General features: G+C 45.7%; 1 protein-coding gene across 2 annotated transcripts in view; it reads left to right on the forward strand.

Moving 5' to 3' along the window:
• The window catches only part of LOC126212947 (ankyrin repeat and protein kinase domain-containing protein 1-like), a 578,958-nt gene extending 559,508 nt beyond the window's left edge, over positions 1-19,450 (forward strand). For both annotated transcript variants that reach the window (XM_049940464.1, XM_049940465.1), the window contains exon 3: positions 18,992-19,450. In XM_049940464.1, coding sequence (XP_049796421.1) covers positions 18,992-19,442 — 451 coding nt within the window. In that variant the 3' untranslated portion in view covers positions 19,443-19,450. The remainder of the gene's footprint in view (positions 1-18,991) is intronic.
• Positions 19,451-27,241: the final 7,791 nt, after the last annotated feature.

Raw genomic sequence — 27,241 nt, forward strand, 5'->3', positions numbered from 1 at the left:
GTAATTTTGATAGGTCACTATGAACGGACTCTTCAGGAATTTCTTCTCCTTTCCAGATGAGCCAGCAACTTCTTCAGTCGACGTGTTCAACCTCGGATCGGAATAACACGTCGAAATTTGAAACAGGCATGTCTGTTCACGACGAAGTCGAAAAACAAACTGCCGTTTACTTCTCACGGCTCGCGCACAGTCCTATGCGCAGATGGCCGTTACAATCCAAAGGGGACCCTTACAAAGCCCCTCTAAACCTTGAAACCCCATGAAACGAAATAGAACAACGAGCACGAATATTTTTCAGTGAATGAAAAACTTTACATTCTTGAGCTAAAATAATGTAAGATTGAGAAACTTTTTGAATAATTGGTGGAATAACAAAAGGAAATGAAACAGAAGAAAAAGAACCCAGGCCTCTGGCATAAGAGTCCGAGCCCTAACCATTTTTTAAATTGGCCGTAACATTCCACAGTAGTACATAATTTTCAACTAACATTTAAAAGTAATGAAACAAACGAAAATTAATTACAGGTTCCTTGACATTTTAGAAGATTCAAATGGTTCAAATGGCTCTGAGCACTGTAGGACTTAACAGCTTAGGTCATCAGTCCCCTAGAACGTAGAACTACTTAAACCTAACTAACCTAAGGACATCACACACATCCATGCCCGAGGCAGGATTCGAACCTGGGACCGTACCGGTGACGCGGTTCCAGACTGAAGCGCCTATAACCGCACTGCCACACCGGCCGGCCATTTTAGAAGAAATCAAGGCCTAAACCAGATAGTGATGTTCGTCACTTGATAGTATTTGTTTTTCAAAGATTAAATTGTCTCTTGTTTCTTCATGTTCTGAATCGCATAATCGAAAATGGAGTTCACATGACACTTCTTCTGAGGAAGTTGGCGTATGTATCATAGTAATTATTTATACGTAGTAGCTTGTGATGCTGGTCGGAGATGTACGTCCAAAAATCTCCTTTGCTCCTTTCTTTACTGGACAGCAGGTAAAATACCGCGTGTCCCTTCAACCAGTTGTCGGCATTTTTCATTGAGGTGGGGTATAATTCTTATTCCGGGTATAAAAGACACGTAGGCGTTATCAAATACGGCGGTTTTCTCTGCATAGTTGCTAATTTTTTCTGATTGACAACCATATATTATTTGCATTTCCACAGACAAATTGATGTTCATCTGTGTCAATCAGGTTGCAAGTGGTACGCGAAGGGGAATCAGCCAGATGAATTGAATGTAGCCTGGAGTTCGTTGAAAATTTCCTGTTAACAAAATAATACTACAATGACTAGGCCAAACGGCGGCTCGGCACTGGACCAACATTTTATACTCATAAGGCACCTGAGAAACTTTGGATCTATTTTTCACGGGATTTTCCGAGTAGTGCGTCCTAACATTTTAACCACGTGAGGTGTTAGGGGTCCACGCAAAATGTCGAACAAATCCCCGACCCCGTGGTCGTGCCGTCTCCTTGTGAGTTATGGTGGGCAGGTGGCTGATCTCCACGTGACCTGCGTTTACGTTTAGTGATTTTGCTGTCTCCTCTCCGTTTATTGCTGTCACGTCAAACCAAAACAAAATTGATTTCTGTGGCCGGCAGCTATCAAGCGAAGTAAAATACATTGATAAGAGTACAGTAGACTAAAATATGTTATTAGTTTCAGATTTTATTTTATTTCCACCTTCCTGACAGTCGGGCCTTAAGCGCATTGCAGAACAATAGTTATTTTTGTCGGTTTGCTAAAGAAATTTGGCTTTTATTAATCTTCCTCGCTGAGGCAGTGAATTTATTTGAAACGAAGTTTTTAAATCCACATTATTGGCTAGTTTCAGCTGTTTGCTGCATTTCAAAAGTGCACGTTTTCATCCAACCAATTATTATGTTACTAGCAGCTGCAAACGATTTAAGTTTTGACAGAAGCTTGTCCAGTTTTTAGGTATAATCTACCCTGGTTGCTTACATGCTGCAGTACTCTCCCCATAAAATTCTGCAGGAATGGAATTATGCGAGACGAAATGCAATTTCGAAACCAAAGACGAGAGTATGTTCGATATCTGGCCTTTGGGTTTACACAAATTTGTGAATAGACCCGAAATACTATGAGCGTAGAATCGCAAGTGAAGACACATCCTGCAGAAATATGCGCACTATACCGTGTTGCCCGTTCGTGCAGCTGCCTCTCAACGTGATATTATTTCGGCGATAACAGAACCAAGTCAGGAGCACGCCTTAGGCAGCCAAGGTGGCCAGTGAATGTCGATATGGACCAACAAAGAAATGTTTCCAACAGGTTGTAATCGACCTCCACGGAATCGGAATTTTCCATTAGTGTGCAAAGGCCTTCATTACGACACAGCCATGAGCCAATGCTTTGTGCAGACGGGTGTTGATTTGGAATGATTCTTGTGATGATGGTCGGGGCTAGGTTCTCACATAAGGCAATCAATTTAAGAAGTACAAACAGCACATCTTCACCTCTGGTGACGGCATTCGAAAAATATAGTGTTGCACTGTGGTTCCAAACGGACATACGAGACGTCACTTGGCTACTTGTTGCGCGAGAGTCCTTATAGGGTGGGCCATGACAGAGGCCTAACCATGCCAGGTTGAAAGTCAGTCACCAGTAACCTTTCTTACGCGAGAGTGTTTTTTGATGAATGTGCCACTCATCGTGCAAGATCATTGGGCAGCTGAATCTTATTTTATTTCGGCATGAGATGTGCAAAATATCGGTGCTGGACTGAGATTTGAACTCGGATCTCCCTTTTCGTCACGTCTGATGCCTTGGTGTTGATACTTTCCACCGTTCGCCGCGCGGTCTGCGCGGCTGCCCCCGTCAGAGGTTCAAGTCCTCCCTGTGGTATGGGCGTATGTGTCGACCTTAGCGTAAGTTAGTTTTAAGTTAGATGATGTGGCGGAGGGTACCGTTTTTTTTTATTTTTATTTTTTTTTTTTTTTGTTTTAGGGCGCAAAACTTCTATGGTCATTAGCGCCCAGCCCGTGACGTAAGACAGTAAAAAACCGAAATTGAAAATCAGCAGCAATGGGAACAAAGTCATAAAATTGGAGAAACTAAAAGCAGAAGGAATACTTAAAAATCCACTACAGAAAGGGGTTGGTTGTCCCCAAAAAAGCTTCAAATGACTGACGTCATTTCACTGTCACTAATAACCTGGAGAACGCGGTCGGCTGAGCGCGTGTCATCTGCTAAAATCGACGATAGATCAGGCGAGAGCTGTAGACGGGAGCGTAACGGATTAAAATAGGGGCATTCAATTAAAAGGTGTCTTACCGTCCACAGCCGAGAGCAGTGGGGACAGAGTGGGGGAGGATCGCCGCTTAAAAGATGTCGATGGCTAAAAAGACAGTGCCCTATCCGGAGTCTAGCTAAAATTACCTCCTCTCGACGACGCGTTCGGGAGGAAGAGGTCCAAGCGCAAGGAAGGGCTTTCACTTCCCGCAATTTATTACGGGGAAGTGTTGACCAATGCGCATGCCATAAATGAGCAACTTTGCGACGTAAACCGCTCCGTAGATCGGTGAAGGGAAGCGACTGAATAGCTGGCCGAGGAAGAGAGACTGCAGCCTTGGCCGCTATATCGGCCGCCTCATTCCCACAGATACCAGCGTGTCCCGGGAGCCAGAGGAACGCCACCGAGACGCCCTCCATGTGGAGCAAGCGCAGACAGTCCTGAATCCGGTGGACCAGAGGGTGCACAGGGTAAAGAGCTTGGAGACTGAGGAGAGAGCTGAGAGAATCTGAGCAGATTACGTACTGTATCCGCTGATGGCGGCGGATGTAGTGGACAGCCTGGAGAACAGCGTAAAGCTCCGCAGTATAAACCGAACACTGGTCGGGAAGCCGAAAGCGATTTGGGGTATCGCCAACAATATAGGCACTCCCTACACCTAACGATGTTTTCGAGCCGTCGGTGTAAATAAATGTGGCGTCCGTCATTCGTGCACACAGAGCAGCAAAAGCCCGACGATAAACAAGTGTAGGGGTACCATCCTTGGGAAATTGACAAAGGTCACGGAGCAGGCAGATCCGGGGACGGAGCCAAGGCGGTGCTGTACCCCAAGTTGTCAAGAAGGTTTTAGGAAAGCGGAAGGAAAGAGAATGGAGCAGTTGACGGAAGCGGACTCCCGGGGGTAGTAGGGAGGAGGAGCGGCCTGCATACCCTACATCAAAGGAGGCGTCGAAAAAAAGGTCATGGGCTGGAGTAGCAGGCATGGAAGACAGATGGCTAGCATAACGACTCAGAAGGACTGCTCGCCGATTGGACAGCGGAGGTTCAGCAGTCTCAGCATAAAGGCTTTCCACAGGGCTAGTGTAAAAAGCTCCAGACACTAAACGTAATCCACGGTGGTGGATAGAGTCGAGACGCCGAAGAATAGACGGCCGAGCAGAGGAGTGTCTACTATGCTTCCATAATCCAATTTCGAGCGCACTAAGGCGCGATAGAGTCGGAGAAGGACCACTCGGTCCGCTCCCCAGGAGGTACCATTCAGGACACGGAGGGTGTTAAGTGATCGCAGACAGCGAGCCGAAAGATAGGAAACGTGGGAGGACCAGCACAGTTTTCTGTCAAACATAAGACCCAAGAATTTAGCGACGTCTGAAAACGGAAGGTTGACAGGACCTAGATGTAAGGAGGGCGGAAGAAACTCCTTACGTCGCCAAAAATTAACACAAACGGTCTTACTGGGAGAGAAACGGAAGCCGGTTTCAATGCTCCACGAGTGGAGGCGATCGAGACATCCTTGAAGACGTCGTTCAAGAAGGCTGGTCCGTTGAGAGCTGTAGTAGATCGCAAAATCGTCCACAAAGAGGGAGCCCGAGACATCAGGAAGGAGACAATCCATAATTGGATTTATGGCGATGGCAAACAGTACAACACTCAGCACGGAGCCCTGGGATACCCCGTTTTCTTGGGAGAAAGTACGGGAGAGAGTAGTGTTCACCCGCACCCTAAAAGTGCGCTCTGCCATAAATTCGCGAAGAAAAAGGGGCAGCCGGCCTCGAAAGCCCCAAGAGAACAGTGTGCAGAGGATGCCTGTCCTTCAACAGGTATCGTATGCTCTCTCCAGATCAAAAAATATTGCTACCGTTTGGCGTTTCCGGAGAAAATTGTTCATGATATAAGTGGAGAGAGCAACAAGATGGTCAACTGCAGAACGACGCTTCCGGACTCCGCATTGGGCTGGTGTTAAAAGATTGCGGGATTCCAGCCACCAAGCTAAACGGTAATTCACCATACACTCCAAAACCTTACAGACACTACTCGTGAGAGAAATGGGGCGATAGCTAGAGGGGAGATGTTTGTCCTTTCCAGGTTTCGGAACGGGAACGACAATAGCTTCCCGCCACCGTCTCTGAAAGGTACTGTCGGTCCAAATTCGATTATAAAGGCGAAGGAGGTAACGCAGACTATGGGTTGATAAATGCAGCAACATTTGGACATGGATACCATCCGGTCCTGGGGCGGAGGAGCGAGAAGAAGAGAGGGCATGTTGGAGTTCCCGCATGGAGAAAACAGTATTGTAGCTTTCGTGATTTTGAGAGGAGAAAGCAAGATGTCGCACTTCCGCTGCACGTTTCTTCGGGAGAAACGCTGGCGGGTAATTTGAAGAGCTCGAAATCTCAGCAAAGTGCTGACCCAATGAGTTAGAAATTGCGACGGGGTCCACTAAGGTATCATGCGCGACAGTGAGCCCAGAGACTGGGGAGAAACTAGGCGCGCCTGAGAACCGTCGAAGCCGACTCCATACTTCCGAGGAGGGAGTGAAGGTGTTAAATGAACTAATTAAGAATTTCCAGCTTGCCTTCTTGCTATCGCGGATGACGCGACGGCATCGCGCACGGAGCTGCTTATAGCGGATACAGATGGCCAAAGTAGGATGGTGACGGAAAATGCGAAGAGCACGTCGCCGCTCACGTATTGCGTCACGGCATGCCTCGTTCCACCAAGGAACTGGGGGTCGCCGGGGCAATTCGGAGGTGCGTGGTATTGAACGTTCCGCAGCTGTAAGAATAACGTCGGTAATATGTGTGACCTCATCGTCGACGCTGGGAAAGCGACGGTCATCGAATGTCGCTAGAGACGAAAAAAGTGTCCAATCGGCTTGGGCAAACTTCCAGCGTCGCGAGCGCATATATGGCAGTTGAGGCTGCAGTCTAAGGACACATGGAAAGTGGTCACTCGAGTGTGTATCATCAAGGGCGAACCATTCGAAGCGCCGAGCTAGCGGAACAGTACCGACCGCAAGGTCCAAATGAGATAAATTTGTCGTGGAGGCAGACAAAAATGTGGGGACCCCAGTGTTGAGGCTAACTAGATCCGCTTGGTGGAAGACGTCTAGCAATAGAGAGCCACGTGGACAAGGATGTGGAGATCCCCAAAGCGGGTGGTGGGCATTGAAGTCCACAACCAGCAAATAGGGGGTGGAAGCTGACCGAGAAGATGGAGATCAGCTCGTGCCATTGGTGTGGATGATGGAATGTATACAGTACAAAGAGAGAACGTGTATCCAGAAAGGGAAAGACGGACGGCGACAGCTTGGAAGGAACTGTTTAAGGGGATTGGGTGATAATGGAGAGTATCATGGAGAAGAATCATGAGTCCTCCATGGGTTGGAGTGCCTTCAACAGAGGGAGGTCATATCGGACGGACTGAAAATGAGGGAGAACAAAGCGGTCATGGGGACGCAGCTTTGTTTCCTGAAGACAGGAGATGACCGGCGAGTAGGATCGTAAGAGGACCGACAATTCATCCCGATTGGCTCGAATGCCGCGGATATTCCAGTGGATAATGGACATAGGGTGAACAGAAAATGGAGGAATGTGACCAAGGGTGCTGTCAACTCAACGACTGCTCAGAGCTTGCGACCGACAGCATGGAATGGCATTCAGCCGAAGGCAGAAGATCCTGATCCATAGGTTGGTCAGGAGCAGCCCCTGCCACCAGCGATCGGCCGGTTGACCGGCCACCAGCAGTGCGCCTCGGCGACACAGAAGACGGCCGAGGGCGATTTCCGCCAGGTGGTACTGTAGATGGGACACGCCTTGGCGGAGAAGGAGAGGAATTGGGTTTCTTTGTAGCCTTCTTGGAAGTATGATGTTTAGATGAAGGAGGAACCGATGGTTGTGAAGTTGCGGTACGTAAAAACTCTTCACGAGTATGCTCTTTTTTCGAAGACTTGGCGTCTGACTTTTGGGCTCGAGATTTAGCAGAACCCGACGAAGGGTGAGCTATAGAGTGGGCAGGCGAAAGTGGTGAGGTTGAATGGGCGATCTTTGCGCTGGCCGATCTGACGACCGTGGTACTAAAGGTGAAGTCGCAAGTCTGCGTGGCCGCCTCATTTGTTGGCCGAGGAGAAGCAAGGACAGTGCTGTATTTTCCTGTCTGGGGCACGGTGGGCTGTCGACTGGCGAATAATTTGCGAGCCGCAAAGGTCGACACCTTTTCCTTCACTCTTATTTTCCGGATGAGCTTTTCGTCCTTGAAAACGGGGCAATCTCGAGAGGAAGCAGGGTGGTCACCCATACAGTTGATGCAGTGAGGTGGACAAGCACCCTCATGGGCATCCTTGCCACACGTAACACATTTGGCCGGATTGGAACATGACTGGCTGGTGTGATTGAACCGCTGACATCGATAGCAACGCGTAGGGTTTGGGACATAAGGGCGAACGGAAATTATCTCATAGCCTGCTTTGATTTTCGATGGTAGTTGAACTTTGTCAAATGTCAAGAAGACAGTGCGGGTTGGAATGATGTTCGTGTCAACCCTTTACGCCCTGATCAGACAGGTAGTGCTGAATTTCTTCGTCAGACAATCCATCGAGGGAGCGTGTATAAACGACTCCACGCGAGGAATTTAAGGTACGGTGCGGTTCCACCCGGACAGGGAAGGTGTGGAGCAGAGAAGTACGCAGCAATTTTTGTGCCTGGAGAGCACTGTGTGTTTCTAACAACAGGGTGCCATTCCGTAATCTGCAACAAGACTTTACAGGACCTGCAATTGCGTCGACACCTTTCTGAATAATGAAAGGGTTGACCGTGGAGAAGTCGTGACCGTCGTCAGACCGAGAAACAACAAGGAACTGTGGCAACGATGGAAGAACTGTCTGTGGCTGAGACTCAGTGAACTTACGTTTGTGAGCAGACATAGTGGAAGGTGAGGAAACCATTGCGGAAGAATCCCCAACGATTACCGGCGTCTCCGATGGCGCGCTCCTCCCTTGCGGGGGCCCTCACTGAGGGCACACCCGCCTTAGGTGATTGTTCACACCTCAGGTCACACCTCCCGACAAACGGACGGAGGGACCAATCGGCACTTCCGGAAGGTATCAGCTCGGGTTATCACCCCTCCCTGGGCCTGGCCGTTACCAGGGGGTACGTACGTGTCCTACCTGTCTACCCGGGGCGGGGAATTACGCGTTACCCCGTCACCGGCTACGCATGGAAGTGCGTGGGTCGGCCTTCAGACACGCACAGGGAGGAAAAAAAGGGAAAGGAAAGAAGAGGGGTCTCAATCGCCACAGCGGAGAAAAGGGCAAAGAGAAGAGGGGAGGAAAAGAGGAGGACAGAGGAAGGACAAGGACTTGCGAGTGTAGAAAGCAAGGAATTTGGAACAGTTTCGAGCGTCCGTCTCCGGACGTAGGCACAAACCATACTCCCAGAGGGGGAGAAAGGGAAGGAAAGAGCCAGAGGTGAGGGGGGGGCGAAGATGGGGGACGGGGAAGGATGCGGAAAGGGAAGGTATGCAGCCCGGAAAGGAAGGAGGGCCACATTAGCTCAGGGTCCCGTGCTCGCTACGCACGTGTCCACAAAAGAGTTGTGGACCCCCTAGAGGGGGGAGGGTACCGTGAGTACCTCTATCGGTTCTCCCTTCTATTCCAGTCTCGTATTGTTCGTCGTAAGAAGGATTGTCGGTATACTTCTGTGTGGGCTCTAATCTCTCTGATTTTATCCTCACCGTCTCTTCACGAGACGTAGGAGGGAGCAATATACTGTTTGACTCCTCGGTGAAGGGTATGTTCTCGAAACTTCAACAAAAGCCCGTACCGAGCTGCTAAGCGTCTCTCCTGCAGAGTCTTCCACAGGAGTTTATCTATCATCTCCGTAACGCTTTCGCGATTACTAAATGATCCTGTAACGAAACGCACTGCTCTCCGTTGGATCTTCTCTATCTCTTCTATCAACCCTATTTGGTACGGATCCCACACTGCTGACCAGTATTCGAGCAGTGGGCGAACAAGCGTACTGTAACCTACTTCCTTTGTTTTCGGATTGCGTTTCCTTAGGATTCTTCCAATGAATCTGTCTGGTATCTGCTTTATCGACGACCAACTTTATATGATTATTCCATTTTAAATCACTCCTAATGCGTACTCCCAGATAATTTATGGAATTAACTGCTTCCAGTTCCTGAGTTGCTATATTGTAGCTAAATAATATGGGATCTTTCTTTCTGTGTATTAGCAGCAAATTACACTTGTCTACATTGAGATTCGATTGCCATTCCCTAGACCATGCATCAATTCGCTGCAGATCCTCCTGCATTTCAGTACAATTTTCCATCGTTCCAGGCTCTCGATATACCACAGCATCATCCTCAAAAATCCTCAGTGAACTTCGGATGTCATCCACAAGGTTATTTATGTATATTGTGAACAGCAACGGTCCTACGACACTCCCCTGCGGCACCCCTGAAATCACTCTTACTTCGGAAGACTTCTCTCCATTGAGAACGACATGCTGCGTTCTGCTATCTAGGAACTCTTCAATCCAGTCACACAATTGGTCTGATAGTCCATATGCTCTTACTTTGTTCATTAAACGACTGTGAGGAACTGTATCGAACACCTTGCGGAAGTCAAGAAACACGGCATCTACCAGGGAACCCGTGTCTATGGCCCTCTGACTCGTGGACGAATAGCGCGAGCTGGGTTTCACACGGCCGTTTTTTTCGAAACCCATGCTGATTCCTACACAGTAGATTTCTAGTCTCCAGAAAAGTCATTATACTCGAACATAATACGTGTTCCAAAATTCTACAACTGATCGACGTTAGAGATATTGGTCTATAGTTCTGCACATCTGTTCGACGTCCCTTCTTGAAAACGGGGATGACCTGTGCCCTTTTCCAATCCTTTGGAGCGCTACGCTCTTCTAGAGACCTACGGTACACCGCTGCAAGAAGGGTGGCAAGTTTCTTCGCGTACTCTGTGTAAAATCGAACTGGTATCCCATCAGGTCCAGCGGCCTTTCCTCTTTTGAGCGATTTTGTTTCTCTATCCCTTTGTCGTTTATTTCGATATCTACCATTTTGTCATCTGTGCGACAATCTAGAGAAGGAACTACAGTGCATTCTTCCTTTGTGAAACAGGTTTGGAAAAAGACATTTAGTATTTCGGCCTTTAGTCTGTCATCCTCTGTTTCAGTACCATTTTGGTCGCAGAGTGTCTGGAGATTTTGTTTTGATCCACCTACCGCTTTGACACAAGACCAAAATTTCTTAGGATTTTCTGCCAAGTCAGTACATAGAACTTTACTTTCGAATTCATTGAACGCCTCTTGCATGGCCCTCCTCACATTACATTTCGCTTCGCGTAATTTTTGTTTGTCTGCAAGGCGTTGGCTATGTTTGCGTTTGCTGTGAAGTTCCCTTTGTTTCCGCAGCAGTTTTCTAACTCGGTTGTTGTACCGCGGTGGCTCTTTCCCATCTGTTACGATCTTGCTTGGCACATACTCATCTAACGCATATTGTACGATGGTTTTGAACTTTGTCCACTGATGCTCAACACTGTCTGTACTTAAATCAAAACTTTTGTGTTGAGCCGCCAGGTACTCTGTAATCTGCTTTTTGTCACTTTTGCTAAACAGAAAAATCTTCCTACCTTTTTTAATATTTCTATTTACGGCTGAAATCATCGATGCAGTAACCAGTTTATGATAGTTGATTCCCTGTTCTGCGTTAACTGTTTCAAATAGTTCGGGTCAATTTGTCACCAGAAGGTCCAATATGTTATCGCCACGAGTCGGTTCTCTGTTTAACTGCTCAAGATACTTTTCAGATAAAGCACTTGAAAAATTTTCACTGGATTCTTTGTCCCTGCCACCCGTTACGAACATTTGAGTCTCCCAGTCTATATCCGGCAAAGAAAAATCTCCACCCAGAACTATAACATTGTGGGGAAATCTACTCGAATTTTTTTCCAAATTATCCTTCAGGTGCTCAGCCACAACAGCTGCTGAGTCAGGGGGCCTATAGAAACATCCAATTACCATGTCTGAGCCTGCATTAACCGTGACCTTCACCCAAATTATTTCACATTTCGGATCTCCGTCAATTTCCTTCGATACTATTGCACTTCTTATCGCTATAAACACGCCTCCCCCTTCACTGTCCAGCCCGTCTCTGCGGTATACATTCCAATCTGAGTTTAGAATTTCATTACTGTTTACATCTGGTTTCAGCCAACTTTCTGTCCCTGGTATTATGTGGGCATTGTGACCGTTTATTAATGAGAGCATTTCTGGGACCTTTCTATAGACACTCCTGCAGTTTACTAATAGCTTATTAATATTGTTATTGCCCATTGCGTTTTGGCTACTACTACCTTGTCGCGTCTCAAGAGGGGTCTTGTCGGGCCTAGGGAGGGAATTCTCTAACCTAAAAAACACACATGTGCACTCCACACTTACTCCGCTACCCTTGTAGCCGCTTCCTCACGCCTGACCTATACAGGGGGACCCTACATTCCTCCACCCGATAGCGGAGGTCGAGAAATTTGCACCCCAGATCTCCGCAGAATCGTCTGAGCCTCTGGTTTAAGCCTTCTACTCGGCTCCAAACCAGAGGACCGCGATCGGTTCTGGGAACGATACTACAAATAGTTAGCTCAGATTCCACCCCGCGAGCGAGGCTTTCAGTCTGCACCAACTCCTCCAACCGCCTGTACGAACTGAGGATGACCTCTGAACCCAGACGGCAGGAGTCATTGGTGCCGACATGAGCAACAGTTTGCAGTCGGGTGCACTCAGTGCTCTCTATCACCGCCGGCAGGGCCTCCTCCACATCTCGGATGAGACCCCCCGGCAAGCAGACAGAGTGAACACTGGCCTTCTTCCCAGACCTTTCCGCTATTTCCCTAAGCCTAACGTTGGAGCTTCCAATAACTAATAAACCCTTCCCCCCCATGTGCCTGCTCGGACCTTGCTGAAGGAGCAGCCACATGTCCACTCACAGGCAGAGCGGGCGATGCCACACGACCAGCCTCCACATTTACCCTCCGCCTCGTGCGCCGCGAACGCCGCTGAACCCGCCACTCCCCTTGGGGAGAGGGTGGCCCAACCGCGCCCAGTAGCCGCGAAGATGTCTCGACAGCAGGGACAGTGGGTGACGCATGTATAACACCTGGGGTGTACCATGCGACGCACCAGACTCCCCACTGCCGCTACACTCAGAGGCAGTAGCCTGAAGACGGCTGACCGCGGCCATCAACACCCTAAGCTGTTCGCGGACAGTGGCCAGCTCCCCCTGCGTCCGTACTCAGCAGTCACACATCCTATCCGTCCTAAGAAATCAATTTACTGTAGAGAGTTAATCAACTTTTAACTAGACTGCTAATTCACTAAAGGCGGCTGATAGTTGACTGAACTGTGGTTACTAGACACTTCTTGTAGAAAACAATAAAAAAGCACTACCTGTCTAAGGACTGTATTCAAAACACTAGCACTGCTCGCACTATGGCTGACTAAAGGGACTCTTGAGATCAGTTACTGCCCTGAATGGTGGTTACAAAATTAATGGTGCACGTTCTTGCCTGGAGAGTGAAAATGACAATGCATGAGGTGACTGGCCCGTATCGAATTACGGTGGGTAGAGGCAGATAAAGTATTCAAACTGTCCGAGATTATAGAGACATCGTAGCTGCGGCACATGTTCACACGCTCGAGTGCGCCGTAATGTCGCTCGATTTCGGGAATGCTTTCGATAGGGAGAGTCGCCAGTGTCTTCTTGAAACAATGACCGTACTGGGTTTTCTGCAATATTTTGTCAAGGTAATTGGTATAATGTTGAAGAACAGCAGTTTGCAAATCATGATCAGTGGTCAGCTAACAAGGCAGCTCTTACTCAAGAGCTGTGTGCGACGAGAGGTGGTCCTGTGTGGAGGGCCTCGTTCCCCACTGCCGCTGAGGCCCTGCTAGCCGCTCTGCAGAAACAGCTACGAGCGCTGCACGCATGCACACACACACACATACCGCCAGAATATCGTGTGTAGGGCATACACAGGTGACGTGGATGTAGTGATCTCCAGCGAGAGCGAGTCGCAGAAGGCATTGCAGGTCACCAACAAATACCAACTTGCATCAGGTTCAAAGCTAAGCAACATTAAATTACACGTGGAATATCTCTGCAAAACACGGAAGACCTTAATGTGTTGCCCCATATGGAAATTTTGGGTACCAGCTACAGTTACATATAAATCGTACTACAGCTGCAAACTCTAGGAACATCCTTGCCAGTCTGCCAGCTAGCGCCAAAGAAGATAGTGCGAGAAGACTTGGCGATATCCAAAAGGCACACTTTTCAAATATGTACGTGGTTTTTAAAGTCAACTGTGTAGCAAAGGTTTTACCCAAACCACGTGAAACAGCAGCAAGATTTCTGTCAGCTCGTGATAACATTTTCAAGGTAAAGTTTGACACGCTGACTCCTTCAGCAGGAAATGGCCCTGGGGGGGGGGGGGGGGGGAGATTAAATCTCACAATCTCTCAGACGTTGGGAGAACATCACAAGCTGTATTCGTGTGTTCCACACACGAGATGCGGAAGAGGACACACACGACCCTAGTGTCTCACTTAGAAGACGAAATTACTCCCACTGTCTTGAATCCAGCCATAGATGCACGGCTTTTATCATTTTGAACAATTTTGATTCGAACTCAGTTACACTCGTATCGGAGTTCGCCATCGAATATGGTAAAAGTTAGGAACATATACGTGCAATTAACGGAAAAGGAATGCGGAAATTTGGCTGTACAAAAGTAGCTGCACTACAGATGGAAGGTCATTTGGATAAACATCAGCACCCCTCAACTACCAACAAGTGTGAAACCTGCTCGGTAGAGGGCAGTAAACAGGAAAGTAGCAACCAAAGCGAAACTTCAGGCAGTCCACCTGGGTGATTCGCCAACACGTGATAATTGGGACCTGATAGCAAGCGAAGAAGACAGGTTTGTGAGCACTGAAGCGGAGGATATCCGGGGACTTATCAGACAAATGTTGGCCACGATAACACCAACATTGTTTGCAATATCTTGCCTGACGATTTTTTGAATTCTAGCAAGGTGACATGTCATTTAGAATAAAGAAATGCTGTAAAGTGGCTAAAAGGACAAACAACGTGTCACCTTCTAACAGAAGGAAACAAAACAAAACGCACGCCGGGCACAAGCGGACAATGGGGCGGCGCGTCTCCTCCACTCCGGCCGCCCTGGGTGTGCATCGCAGAGGCGGAAAACTGCAGGAGAAACTCCGCAAAAATATTTTAGTATGTATAGTTACGTGAAACAGTGTGCAAACTGAATAGAAAGAGACGTAAACGCAAGAACAACATAATGAATCGTGCTTAACCTCTTTTGTCTTTAACACTATTTTTTACTGAGTTATTCATTTATATTTTAAGGAAACAGAAATCTACACTAAAATAAGTGGATCAGACGCACCCTATTTCGTGTTGAAGGCACCTCAGAGGAAAATTTTGTCCTCACGACAAAAGACATGGTACTTCTTAGTACATTTTATTTTACTTTATTCCGTATGCCACAACTTGCTTTAACCAGAAGACGGGACTGCCCCCATTTCTTCTTTTCTGTGTTACATTCTTCGTTACCCGTAGCATCCAAAACGGCAGCACGGAGCTTCCAGCGAGTGGATTGCTCGGAGTTAAGAGAAGACCAACATGGCAAAGAAACCTCGCGAAAATTATGCATTGGATCAGGAAGAAGATACTGCGAAATAAATTGGAAAGCCAACCAGAGTGAACACGAACTTCGAAGCCGTCCCCCGCAGCTGACATAGTTTCTGTGCAGACGCAGTCTTCTGGAAGAAGTATTAAAAATAAAAAAATAAATAACCCACGAAAACAACGGAGTGACTCGGAGACATGTATGGGAGGAGGCGTCGTGGCCAGGCCCCGGAATGGTTAAAAAATTAAATGAAAGAAAAGGGGTTAAGGGCGCGAGTTTCTAGTCTGCATATAGTGGATTCGAATCCCGCAACTTATATGAATTTAAATTCGTGATGAAGGTTGCTAGTTAAAAAAAAGTTGATATGATTCTACCTACCTATGCTGAAGTTCTGGGTTCGTTTCTTACATCCGGCAGTCATTTTCATCCAACAGAAGTAGCAGCTCTCCCACCTCTGGTAGCCTGGAGGAGAGTCGGTACAGGCTGGGCCCTGACAGAGGAGGAAGTCACGCCGGGTCGAAACTCTGTCACCAGTTACCTTTCTTACGCCAGTTTTATTTATTTTTTATTTTTATGAATGAGCCAATCGCTGTGCAAGGTCACAGGGGACTTGACTCGACCAGAGCATGAGATGTAGAAAATATTGGTGGTGCAGTCAGATCTCCCTTTTCATCGCGTTTGATCGGTTTGCAATGATGCATTTCCACTGCTTCATTGTTTCCACTTGCCTGCAAAGCTATAAAGACGTTCACAAAAGACATGTCTGTGGGGTTGGAATCCTGTCATGCAACATGAGCACAGCACAGCAAGATACATGTGAGACATTATTATGATTTTTAATGCCTTTCTGCGCTTTACCAACAATAATGGTGGGTTCTGGATTCGACTCTCTAGTCAGACACGCAGTTTTTCGTCCTATCATGTCAGTTTCAAACATGCCACTTACAGCTACTCGAGAAAGAGAATAGTACAGTCAATGTGTCTTTATATGTAGTCAACAACTGTGTGTCCAGGGTTCGATTCCTAGTCAGCAGAAAATTTTCATAATTGTATTTACAATATAGACATGCGCACATTTCGCTGCTAATGAAGTAAATCATTATATAACGTCTACGCGTGACCAGAGGTCCGTGTCGATTGGTGTTGGTTTCGAATGCCCATAACAGAACACTTTCGTCTCCTGGGTTTAGTTTGTTATCTCGTTGCTATCCGATTAAGTGCTGCGTTCGAATCTCCAGGAAACACACAACTTTATGGCAGATCATTTCGAGTTTGAACTTGCACACTCTTTGTTACTTGTGACTGAAACCATACTTGAGATATTTCGTCTTTACTTGCTGGATTGCATTCCCGGATAGTAGCGCAGTGAGAAAACTTTCGTCGTGTCATTTAAAGGAGGATGCTGCTTTCTGAGGTCTTATTTGTTACAATAAATTGGAATATGCAAGCGTAATGGCTGTGTAATGTCCAATAACACGTTTCCTGGTATTTGCATTATCGAAGTGTCAGTTTGCATGTAAACCGAAAATCACAGAGCAGTTGTCTCTTGTGGCCTCATGCAGTGAACGTTTTGTATAGGCAAAGACTGTACCGAAAACAGAGCAGAGGAACAATGTTACGTGAACTGATTACAAATCAGGCGAAACAATTCAGATCGTTCCATAAAGTTTCTGGCGTGCAGCCGCATAAATTCAGCCTCTTCTAATATTTCGGCCGAACACCGTCCCACCATCTCCAGAGTGAGCTGTGGTGACTGACGCTGCCGCACTTGGTCCGTCCTTTTAAAGCCGAGGACCGAACCACTGAATTTATGCGGCTGCACGCCAGAAACTTTATGGAACAGTCCTTACGTCGCAAACCAACATTAAGATGGACGACAACTGAGATCGTTCAGATGATTATGAGCACGATAGCACATGTTAAATACATGTGCGTATGCTATGAGGCCATAAAATGTCACACACACACAGTTTTTTTATGTGGGTGGTGTTGCCGAGTTGGTGTTTATCTCTCACATGTTTTGAATAAATCGTTGTCTATGTGTCAGAAAGTTTCAGTGTTTGGTGAGGCTGAATGAAGAAAACTGCCGTTAACTGCAGTGAAATTTTTTTGCCTGCATACCAGGAAAGTGTGTTTGAAAACCAGGAGACGGGATTCTTCTTGTGTGTGACCTCTGGCAGTGAAGCTGCAGACAGAGACCAGTATTAGCTGCAAGAAGCATGTTCTGTAGTGGAGGTGAGCGACTGGTTAGGTGTAGCGTCCCGAGAGCAACGGAGCTGACTTGCAGGAGTGAGTGTGACAAAATGTGGTAATGAAATTCTTTCAGAGGTTGTATAATGCTATTTGTAATGGACGATGAATGAAGATTTTCTTATGAGGGAGATAGAACAGATGTACTGTAATTTAATACACTCCTGGAAATTGAAATAAGAACACCGTGAATTCATTGTCCCAGGAAGGGGAAACTTTATTGACACATTCCTGGGGTCAGATACATCACATGATCACACTGACAGAACCACAGGCACATAGACACAGGCAACAGAGCATGCACAATGTCGGCATTAGTACAGTGTATATCCACCTTTCGCAGCAATGCAGGCTGCTATTCTCCCATGGAGACGATCGTAGAGATGCTGGATGTAGTCCTGTGGAACGGCTTGCCATGCCATTTCCACCTGGCGCCTCAGTTGGACCAGCGTTCGTGCTGGACGTGCAGACCACGTGAGACGACGCTTCATCCAGTCCCAAACATGCTCAATGGGGGACAGATCCGGAGATCTTGCTGGCCAGGGTAGTTGACTTACACCTTCTAGAGCACGTTGGGTGGCACGGGATACATGCGGACGTGCATTGTCCTGTTGGAACAGCAAGTTCCCGTGCCGGTCTAGGAATGGTAGAACGATGGGTTCGATGACGGTTTGGATGTACCGTGCACTATTCAGTGTCCCCTCGACGATCACCAGTGGTGTACGGCCAGTGTAGGAGATCGCTCCCCACACCATGATGCCGAGTGTTGGCCCTGTGTGCCTCGGTCGTATGCAGTCCTGATTGTGGCGCTCACCTGCACGGCGCCAAACACGCATACGACCATCATTGGCACCAAGGCAGAAGCGACTCTCATCGCTGAAGACGACACGTCTCCATTCGTCCCTCCATTCACGCCTGTCGCGACACCACTGGAGGCGGGCTGCACGATGTTGGGGCGTGAGCGGAAGACGGCCTAACGGTGTGCGGGACCGTAGCCCAGCTTCATGGAGACGGTTGCGAATGGTCCTCGCCGATACCCCAGGAGCAACAGTGTCCCTAATTTGCTGGGAAGTGGCGGTGCGGTCCCCTACGGCACTGCGTAGTATCCTACGGTCTTGGCGTGCATCCGTGCGTTGCTGCGGTCTGGTCCCAGGTCGACGAGCACGTGCACCTTCCGCCGACCACTGGCGACAACATCGATGTACTGTGGAGACCTCACGCCCCACGTGTTGAGCAATTCGGCGGTACGTCCACCCAGCCTCCCGCATGCCCACTATACGCCCTCGCTCAAAGTCCGTCAACTGCACATACGGTTCACGTCCACGCTGTCGCGGCATGCTACCAGTGTTAAAGACTGCGATGGAGCTCCGTATGCCACGGCAAACTGGCTGACACTGACGGCGGCGGTGCACAAATGTTGCGCAGCTAGCGCCATTCGACGGCCAACACCGCGGCTCCTGGTGTGTCCGCTGTGCCGTGCGTGTGATCATTGCTTGTACAGCCCTCTCGCAGTGTCCGGAGCAAGTATGGTGGGTCTGACACACCGGTGTCAATGTGTTCTTTTTTCCATTTCCAGGAGTGTACATACACACAATTGCGCACTGTTTTGTACTGTGGGAGGGGGAATACGGTGGGTTTGTTTCAGGACAGATTTGTATTCACAACAGTTGTTTCCTCGTGTGGCTGTTTTCCTCATTCTGTGTGCTGTGTGTTTGCAGCAGAGAGTGGCAGTTTGTGTGTTTTGTGCAGGAGCCTGTCTGCAGGAGAGAGGGACAGGAGGCTGGTCCAGGCGGCTGAGCTGGGGGCAGTGGGGGAGCTGAGGGCGCTGATCGCCGCAGGGGCTGACGTGGTGGCGAGGGGCAGGTGGGGGCGGACCGCCCTGCACTGGGCAGCAGACAGGGGAGACGTCGAGGCGGTGAGGCTGCTGGTGGGGGCGGGAGCGGCGGTGGACGCCAGGGATAGGGAGGGGTGGACGCCGCTGCATCTTGCGGCATACAATGGCCGCGCAGAAGTGGCGGATGCGCTGCTCGTCGCGGGGGCCGACAGGGGGGCCACAACTGGTGATGGGCGGACAGCGCTGGACGTCACCTGGCGGAAGCACAGGCGGCTGGTGGAGATGCTGTCAGGAGGCAGCCCGTCCAGCGAACTCTGTGCAAAAAAACAGGAACTGAAAGAATTTGTATGGGAGCAATATTCATAATTTTTTAAATAAAGATCCAAAAAACTCAATTCCATTGTAACTCACTAATTTCAGGCCTCCTCAAGTAACATACAGCACACAAATACTCAAAGGAACGCTGTAGCAAAAGCCAGACAACGCCGGATAACAGCAAAATAATTCACGTAACAACGGACAATCCTTTTCTCAAGAAAAATCTCACGAGTGCACTTCCAGACTAAACATGGCAAAAGTCAACAGTTGATTGTGAACAAACAACTGCTCTATAATGTCCGATCGCTGAAAAGCATTTCACACCAGTCTGCAAGGTGCTATATCAGATTATTCTAATTTGCAACATACCGAGATTAATGCTATATCAGTTCTATCACCAGAATTTTCGCTCCTGATATCAGACTCAATTTACTTCTCCATATTCAGCAAACATTCTACTCTACCGTACCTGTTGTGTTTAATAACAATGAAATATTAGTAGCGGTATTCACACTACATAAGGCGACTATCATCTGGAACCATACAGTCAGTCTACATTTAACTAAACACAATCAGACCACAACATGACACGCCTACAAAATGTGAAGGAAATCCTCTCTATCTGGTATTGTTGTCTCTACTAGACGTAAAAGATTGCAACAAGCAAAGTAATTCTAGTTGTATTGGAGACAGAACACAGAGGCCCGAGTTTCAGCACACGAAAGCAATTTCGCAACGACGCACACGAGTGTCCACACTCATCGGTCACAACGGCACAGCTGAGACGGTGACGCAAGTCGTATAACTACAGGTAATAAAATTACACTTACTTTCACTCATACATCGAGTAAATAAGTGTAACGGAGAGTGTACGCCTGTCAACTCAGTTGCTGTCACCTCACTTCATTCCCTGTGGCCTAGCTGCGGCCGCAGCTCGCCGCTCTCTGCCAGTCCGTGACTCCTGCCACAACTGGCAGCGGCCTCTCTGCTTGTGAGGCGCCAGCAGGCCAACGGCAGAACAGTCCGTGAGGCCGTCACTCAAACTTCACTCACAAACAGTACTGACAAGGCGCAGAAGAAATGCTCAGACACAATATTGCCTTCACGAATCTTTTCAACAGTAAAATTTCTTCTCCGAGACCGTCGTTATTAACGTCTACACTGTAGCAAGATTCGTCGTTTCCCACAAGCTCTTGGACCGGAGAATCGTGTTCGCTTACGTAGTTCCACGGGAAACGGAATGTCTCCGTGTTGCGTGTGGCTGCAAACGGTACAGTCAGGTCCCCTACAGCTGTGTAATAACGTGACAAACATTTAGCTGAAAAATGTTCCTCGAGCTATGGTTTATATCGTCCCCTGCTGCTTCATCAACAAAGCGTTTTCTTCTGCCTTGCCGTTTCTCTCAGTCATCAATCATTACATTCAGTTCAGGTGATATTACAATATTTTCTGCTACTTCGCAACTTCCTGTGTAAATAGTATCCCAACATTTCTCAGCTGATTTAATTCCTCCGCGAGACTTGTTAATACTGAAACGTCCCCTTAGAACAATTATACATGACTGTGCTTAAACTGACACACAACGCAGTCTGACTTTCAATAATCCCTACAAAAGAATGGGCCCTGACTAACATTAAACTATACCTTTCACAAATCACTTAACCTCACAAAAATCTTCGCTACTCAAGCTACTGCAATGCAGCGAGCGCCACTACTGCCAGCTAAATAAAAGATTCAAACTACTGAAGGCACTAACTACTGATAGGCATAGTTAGCAAATGAAAGATTTTGATAGAGAACAAACAATGTATTTACCTCAATAGTCATAATATATGTAGCAGTTCATGACAAATTTCAAAACTCCGCCATCTCTCTCCCCACATCCACCACTGCTGGCGGCTCACCTCCAACTGCGCAACGCTAAGCGCTGTTCGCAGCCAGCTGCCTAACACTACAATGGCGAGTATTACAACAATGCAAAGCAGCCACAGACTGCACACAGCACAGCCAGTGATTTTCATACAGAGGTGGAGTTACCAATAAAAAAACCTAAACAGCCTACTTACATAGCCCCCATGCTCCCCAAAAAAAATTTTACAAATTGTTTTGTGCACTGGGCAATACATATTTGTTAAAATTTTTCATAATCGTAATTACAATAACAAAGAAATCAAATGCACACACTTATTGATACAATGTTGGTCAAAGCTAAAATTTTCTCACAGTCCATAAAGATAGTCCTGATCATTCATCATAATAGTAATTACAGGTTTCTTTTTTTTTTTTTTCAAAGTCTCATTAGTAAAATAAATTGCACACAGAAGTAGTGGATTTCCATGCAGTCTTGAAGAAGTAGTGTTGTCCTTCCAACGGAAAGACAGTGCTGACTCTCGACATGCAGACAGGTCATCAGCCACAACAGAGCAAACCCACCGCAGAGTCAGTCGAAGTTTTGAAGAATACTAGTAGATAGGTCATCACAGAGTAGGCCCACCGTAGTCCTGGTAGAGATTACGGTATTGGTGGGCCATCAAAGATGCAGACCCAATGTAGTCCTTGTAGAGACGGCTAGCAACCATCTGTTGCGACTGTGCAGGTGCACAATCACCATCAAAGAGTCTTGCGGAGAATATAGCAAGTCCATAAACCACCACTTGTGCACTCACAATTTTTTTGGAATGTCCTTAGAACCAGCAATGCTGTTATCCGGTTCAAAATGGTTCAAATGGCTCTGAGCACTATGGGACTCAACTGCTGAGGTCATTAGTCCCCTAGAACTTAGAACTAGTTAAACCTAACTAACCTAAGGACATCACAAACATCCATGCCCGAGGCAGGATTCGAACCTGCGACCCTAGCGGTCTTGCGGTTCCAGACTGCAGCGCCTTTAACCGCACGGCCACTTCGGCCGGCTATCCGGTCCCATGCTGAATTATTAACACACGTGCAAACACTAACAGTCCCTACTTCTCACATATTGTCCATATACTATGACCAACAGAAACGTGTGCAGTGAAATGTAACTTACAAGTTAATAATAAGATGACCTGGTGTCAATTACAATTTTATAACATGAGAATACAATTACAAAGGTACAAAATACATCATTAAAGAACATAACAATACAGATAACATTTGTAGTAACAAACTTTACAAAAGAATCGAAATAACCATATACATCAGTGTTACAGGAATTATGAAATAAGTAAATACATAAAATAATGAGAATAGTTTCGAAACATTAATTTCACACATGAGCATTAAAACAAAACAGAATAAATAATGTCTAAACATCTTTACAAAGTAAATAACATAGTATTAGAAAATTTCTACAACATAGCTCTCATCGGCTAAACACATAGAGACAGGAAAAAAAACAAATATACAGGAGTACACAAACACATAGTGGGATAACACAAGAAAAGGACAGGGTTTGTTGTACTGCAGTATTTTGCAAACAAAACTTTCTTTACTTCTCGGAGATCTCCCTTCGTTCTTCATTATTTCCAAAAGTCCTATCTATACCTCTTTTCTGTATTCTAACCATATTTCTTTCAAAATAAATATGGCTCATTGTACAACACTCATTTAGGCCCAAATCGTTTTCATATAACTTTCAAAGCATTCTTTCCCTATTCTCCATAGTTAGGTTCTTATATAGTCTACCCCCTCTTAAGCTAACTTAAATCTACTGAGCTCAGATATTAAACTAAGGGACGAGGCAATGCAGAAGCACAGAACAATTAACACAAACAGCAATTAAAAAAATGGAAATTTGCAAAGTAAACTACAGTAAATCTAAATTACCAAGCAATTCAACATTACAACTAATATGAGGCAATGCGCAGCAAACAAGAAAAATAAATCTGGCTTAGCAGAGTAACACAAATTAAAATTCAGTAGCACTATGCCTGGCAAACAGCAGCAGCAAAATAAAAAAAAAAAACATATATCTAAACATGACATAGCTCAAGCAGAAAAAATATTACACTAAAAATGGCCATGTCTAATACCTATGTCACATCTTAACGCTAGAGTGATGCATCACGAGAACTTACACTAGCAGATAAGTTACCAAATCGTAAAGAAATTATTTATGCAATTCCTGTGAAGGGAAATGTCTTTGTGCTCCCTCATTTTTTTTGAAAAAAATTATTATTTACTCGATCTGTAGACAGAAAATATCTATATTAGTACATCTATAAAATTTTATTTTAACCAATGCTACAGTGCAGCTAGAAACTAGATATCAAATGAAATAAGCAACTATGAAAAGCAAAGCATAAAAATATCATTCAATAGTCATGTGACATTTCATAAGTCAGTAGAAATTCTCTCAACTCTCGTAGAAAGACGCTTGTCATAGTCAGGTGTGCAGATGTATCTTTCCAAGTAATGAGCGTGTCGTTTTTGCGATGCTTTCTCTGAAGGAATGTCAGAAGCGAGGTTAATAGCCTCTTTTTTTTTCACCTAATGGCTTTTTCTCCAGGCGGCTGGCACAGGTGGCCGCTCATGACGCATTACGTCAAGGTCACTTACCTTTCTTACCGAAATATTTACGACAACAGTTTCCGCTACAGTGGCAGTCTCGTATAAAAATATTTCACAGGTCAAGAATTCGCGTTACAAATGTGTAGAAACAAAATCTTATTGATATAACAGTGTCCAAAAAAATTTTCGTCGGCATTGTGATACATTCACGCATTTACGCACATTTCATAACTCTTGAAGTACGATTCTTGGCTTCCAACATACTTCTTATTCCTCATATACGGTAGCATCATCTTATTGATCATAAACATATCTCAACAGCATAATACACATCGTCGTCGTAATAATATCATAACACCTCAGTCAAATCTCAAAAACGTCGTAGCTTTCTGCAATAATTCCAAACCTAAAGAAAATTCTCTGCTCATGTCAAAAGTGTCATCTGCCTGAAACGTACTTTAAAAATCGTGATCCCAAACCAAATACATCATTCAAAGCTCTCATAGTATCACAATGGTTCCGAAAAAATATGAACAGTTTACAAAGTACAGACAAAATACAGTTTCATAAGTGTGAAGTTATCCAACTGTGTAATTGCGTAAACATGTGTCACTGATGTGGTAATAAAAATGTTTGTTTCTCTGTTATATAATCAGGTAGCTGTGTAATTCTGTGTTGGAGATATATGGTACCGATGTGTAAAGTTGTATAAGCAAATACCATATTAGCTAGGGCTCCTTGTGCTTGCCAAACACATGGTACACAAAGGAGGCGTGTACCCCCCTGAGGATTAATGTAATTATACCCTCAGGTGTTACAAATTACAGCAATGGAATGAAATGTATCATGGAAAACTTTCTTTGTAATTAAAAATCTTTAAAAATAAGTGTTTTAAGTATAAGATTAATCACTCAAATGCGTGTACTGTAGCGCTAAACTGTGCGTCTTGTCGCAACAATCTCTGTGGAAGTGTCGTAGTTATCGTCCTCTGAAAGCTAAGTTCTGCAGAAGTCAATGTACTTACCTCATGATAAACAAAAGTGAAATGCTTTGCGTATAGATATCGTAGTTATTATGCTTATAGGCGTGATGAAGAAAGTACTGTACAGTAACGTATTGTTGTGCCACAAAAAAGGCTCTCTCATTGCTGCTATACCACAAAAGTTACTATTAAAACCTGTTTTACTTTCCAGAATAAAACAGAAAACTGTGCAGATATAAAACAGAAACCCTGCAAAAGCAACATTGCAAATTGTCACTCATTAGTAGCGTCGTGATAAAATCGCGTAGCTGTCACATAAACTAACCACTGTGTCGTCTGGTATCTCACAGAAAGTACTTTAAACCCAGAATGTATTTTCAAGTAAACCAAAATGTTGCATTAAAATCTCATTAGCAGTACCAGTATGTGTCCTAAGTATGTAAGCCTGATAGTCGTTGTGTAATCGTGCAACTAACAAGCAAGAATGTACAAATACAACACTGTGTAGTCTGTTCACTATAACAATGCATTCGTAATTTCTGTTTAAAAATGTTCCCTAGGTTCTAGGCTGGATATTTAACTTCAAACATTGTTGCATGTTAACAGTTTCTTAAGTCTGACAGAGCATACTAGAAATGTGAAGTGAAAAGTTATATGGCAAAGACAAAGTTAAAAAGCAGATTATCTTTCTATAAACGGCGTTACATGCGAAATGTGGTGCAAGCCTTTACTCTTCCTACAATGCAGACCTCCAGCTTCAACGGAATTATCATGTGGTATATGGTACATCGGTAAAGAATGCTCAAATTTTTCTCAAGGTTAGCGTCTACGTTATTTTTCTCGGAGCCAGCCGGCGCACGTGTCTTCCTGCGGTGCGAGTCATTGTCTGTCTCTTTGTTGCCACGCGTCGTTACTGGGATTTGGAGACCTAACTTCTACAAATTCACCTTGACGAGAAGGCCCTGCCCTGTTTGAAGCTCGCCAGTTCTGATGGAATTCAGGTCTGTCGTTTTGTCGGTAGTTTACATAGTTTCTTGTTTGTCGGTCATGTGGTGGAGAATTTCTCCCGGAATCGTAACTGCGCGCTGAACTCTTGCGTCTGAAGTTATTATGTCGCACTTGATAATAATTACTTTGGTTCCCAAATTGTCTGTTTCTCCGATTGTCTCTGTGATAGTCATTACCGCGGAGAGGTGATCTTTCTCTGTAATTATTACTACTCTGCCAACGGTTGTTATATGGGTGGTGTCTGTTTCGGTCACAATTTACGTTGAAAGAATAGCCTTGTCGTATATTATTTCTGTCATCGCGGAATTGTGACGGATGTGATCTGTAATTGTTGTGCTCCTGCGTTCCGCGATTGTCAGTGTCAATTTCCAGTTCTTGTAACAGTCCCTGAAAAGCTTCAATGTCGTCTTTGCAACGTCCTGCTAAAATAATATGCCGTAAATGTTCAGGTAATTTGATTAAGCAAATGCGGATGAGTTCTGAGGGGCTGTATGGGTTTGTCAGGTACTGATTCTTGTGCAACATGTCTTCAAAATATTTCACAAGACTGGAAAATTCAGATTGTTCGAAATGTTTCATCATTATGATGCTATGTTTTACTCGGTCTTGTGTAGCTTGAGACCAATATGCTGAGAGGAAGGCATGATAAAATTCTCCTTCACTGTGACAATCGTGAATGACCGATCGCATTCTTACAGCTGGTTCATTCTCCAAGTAGCCACACATAAATTCTAACCTGTGCTCCAATGACCAGTTTGGAGGAAAACAATGAGAGAATTGATGGAGCCACGCTTGTGGATGAATGTCGTTTGCAGAATTCTTAAATGTTTTGAATTTACGTGTAGTAATAAACAGCTTATAGTCAAAATCATTATGTCGGCGAGTCGCATATCGGTCATTGTTACGTTGTTTCGGCGGTTCCATTCCAAAGTTCGGTGCACCTTGCCAATTTCTTTCATAATTTCCGAAGTGTCCTGTGTTATTATCTTGTGGGTATTCCGTATTTCTAAGTCCCTCTTCCCGTGTTGGGGCGCGAGTGTCCTCTGAAATACGTAATTCTTGTACTACTTGTGCCAACTGATCTTGTACTTCCCGGATTTCTCTTTTGTACTGTGTATTGATTTGATTTTGATTTTGTTTGAATTTTCTAATTTGTTCATACTCTTCTGTGTCAGTGAAGGCTACAGGTCTTGTGTCATTCAGATCATCATCTACCTTTGTAGATAAGTTAGTGACCTGATCCGAAAGTTCGGCTACTTTCTCCGATAGTGAACACATTTCCTCAGTGTGTTTTTGTGAACCAAGTTTCAGAGTGTCCATTTGTGTTGAAATCGTATCTACTGTGTCCTTCAAGTTTTCCTGAGTT

The sequence above is a fragment of the Schistocerca nitens genome, chromosome 11 (assembly GCF_023898315.1).
Source record: "Schistocerca nitens isolate TAMUIC-IGC-003100 chromosome 11, iqSchNite1.1, whole genome shotgun sequence".
Classification (NCBI taxonomy): domain Eukaryota; kingdom Metazoa; phylum Arthropoda; class Insecta; order Orthoptera; family Acrididae; genus Schistocerca; species Schistocerca nitens.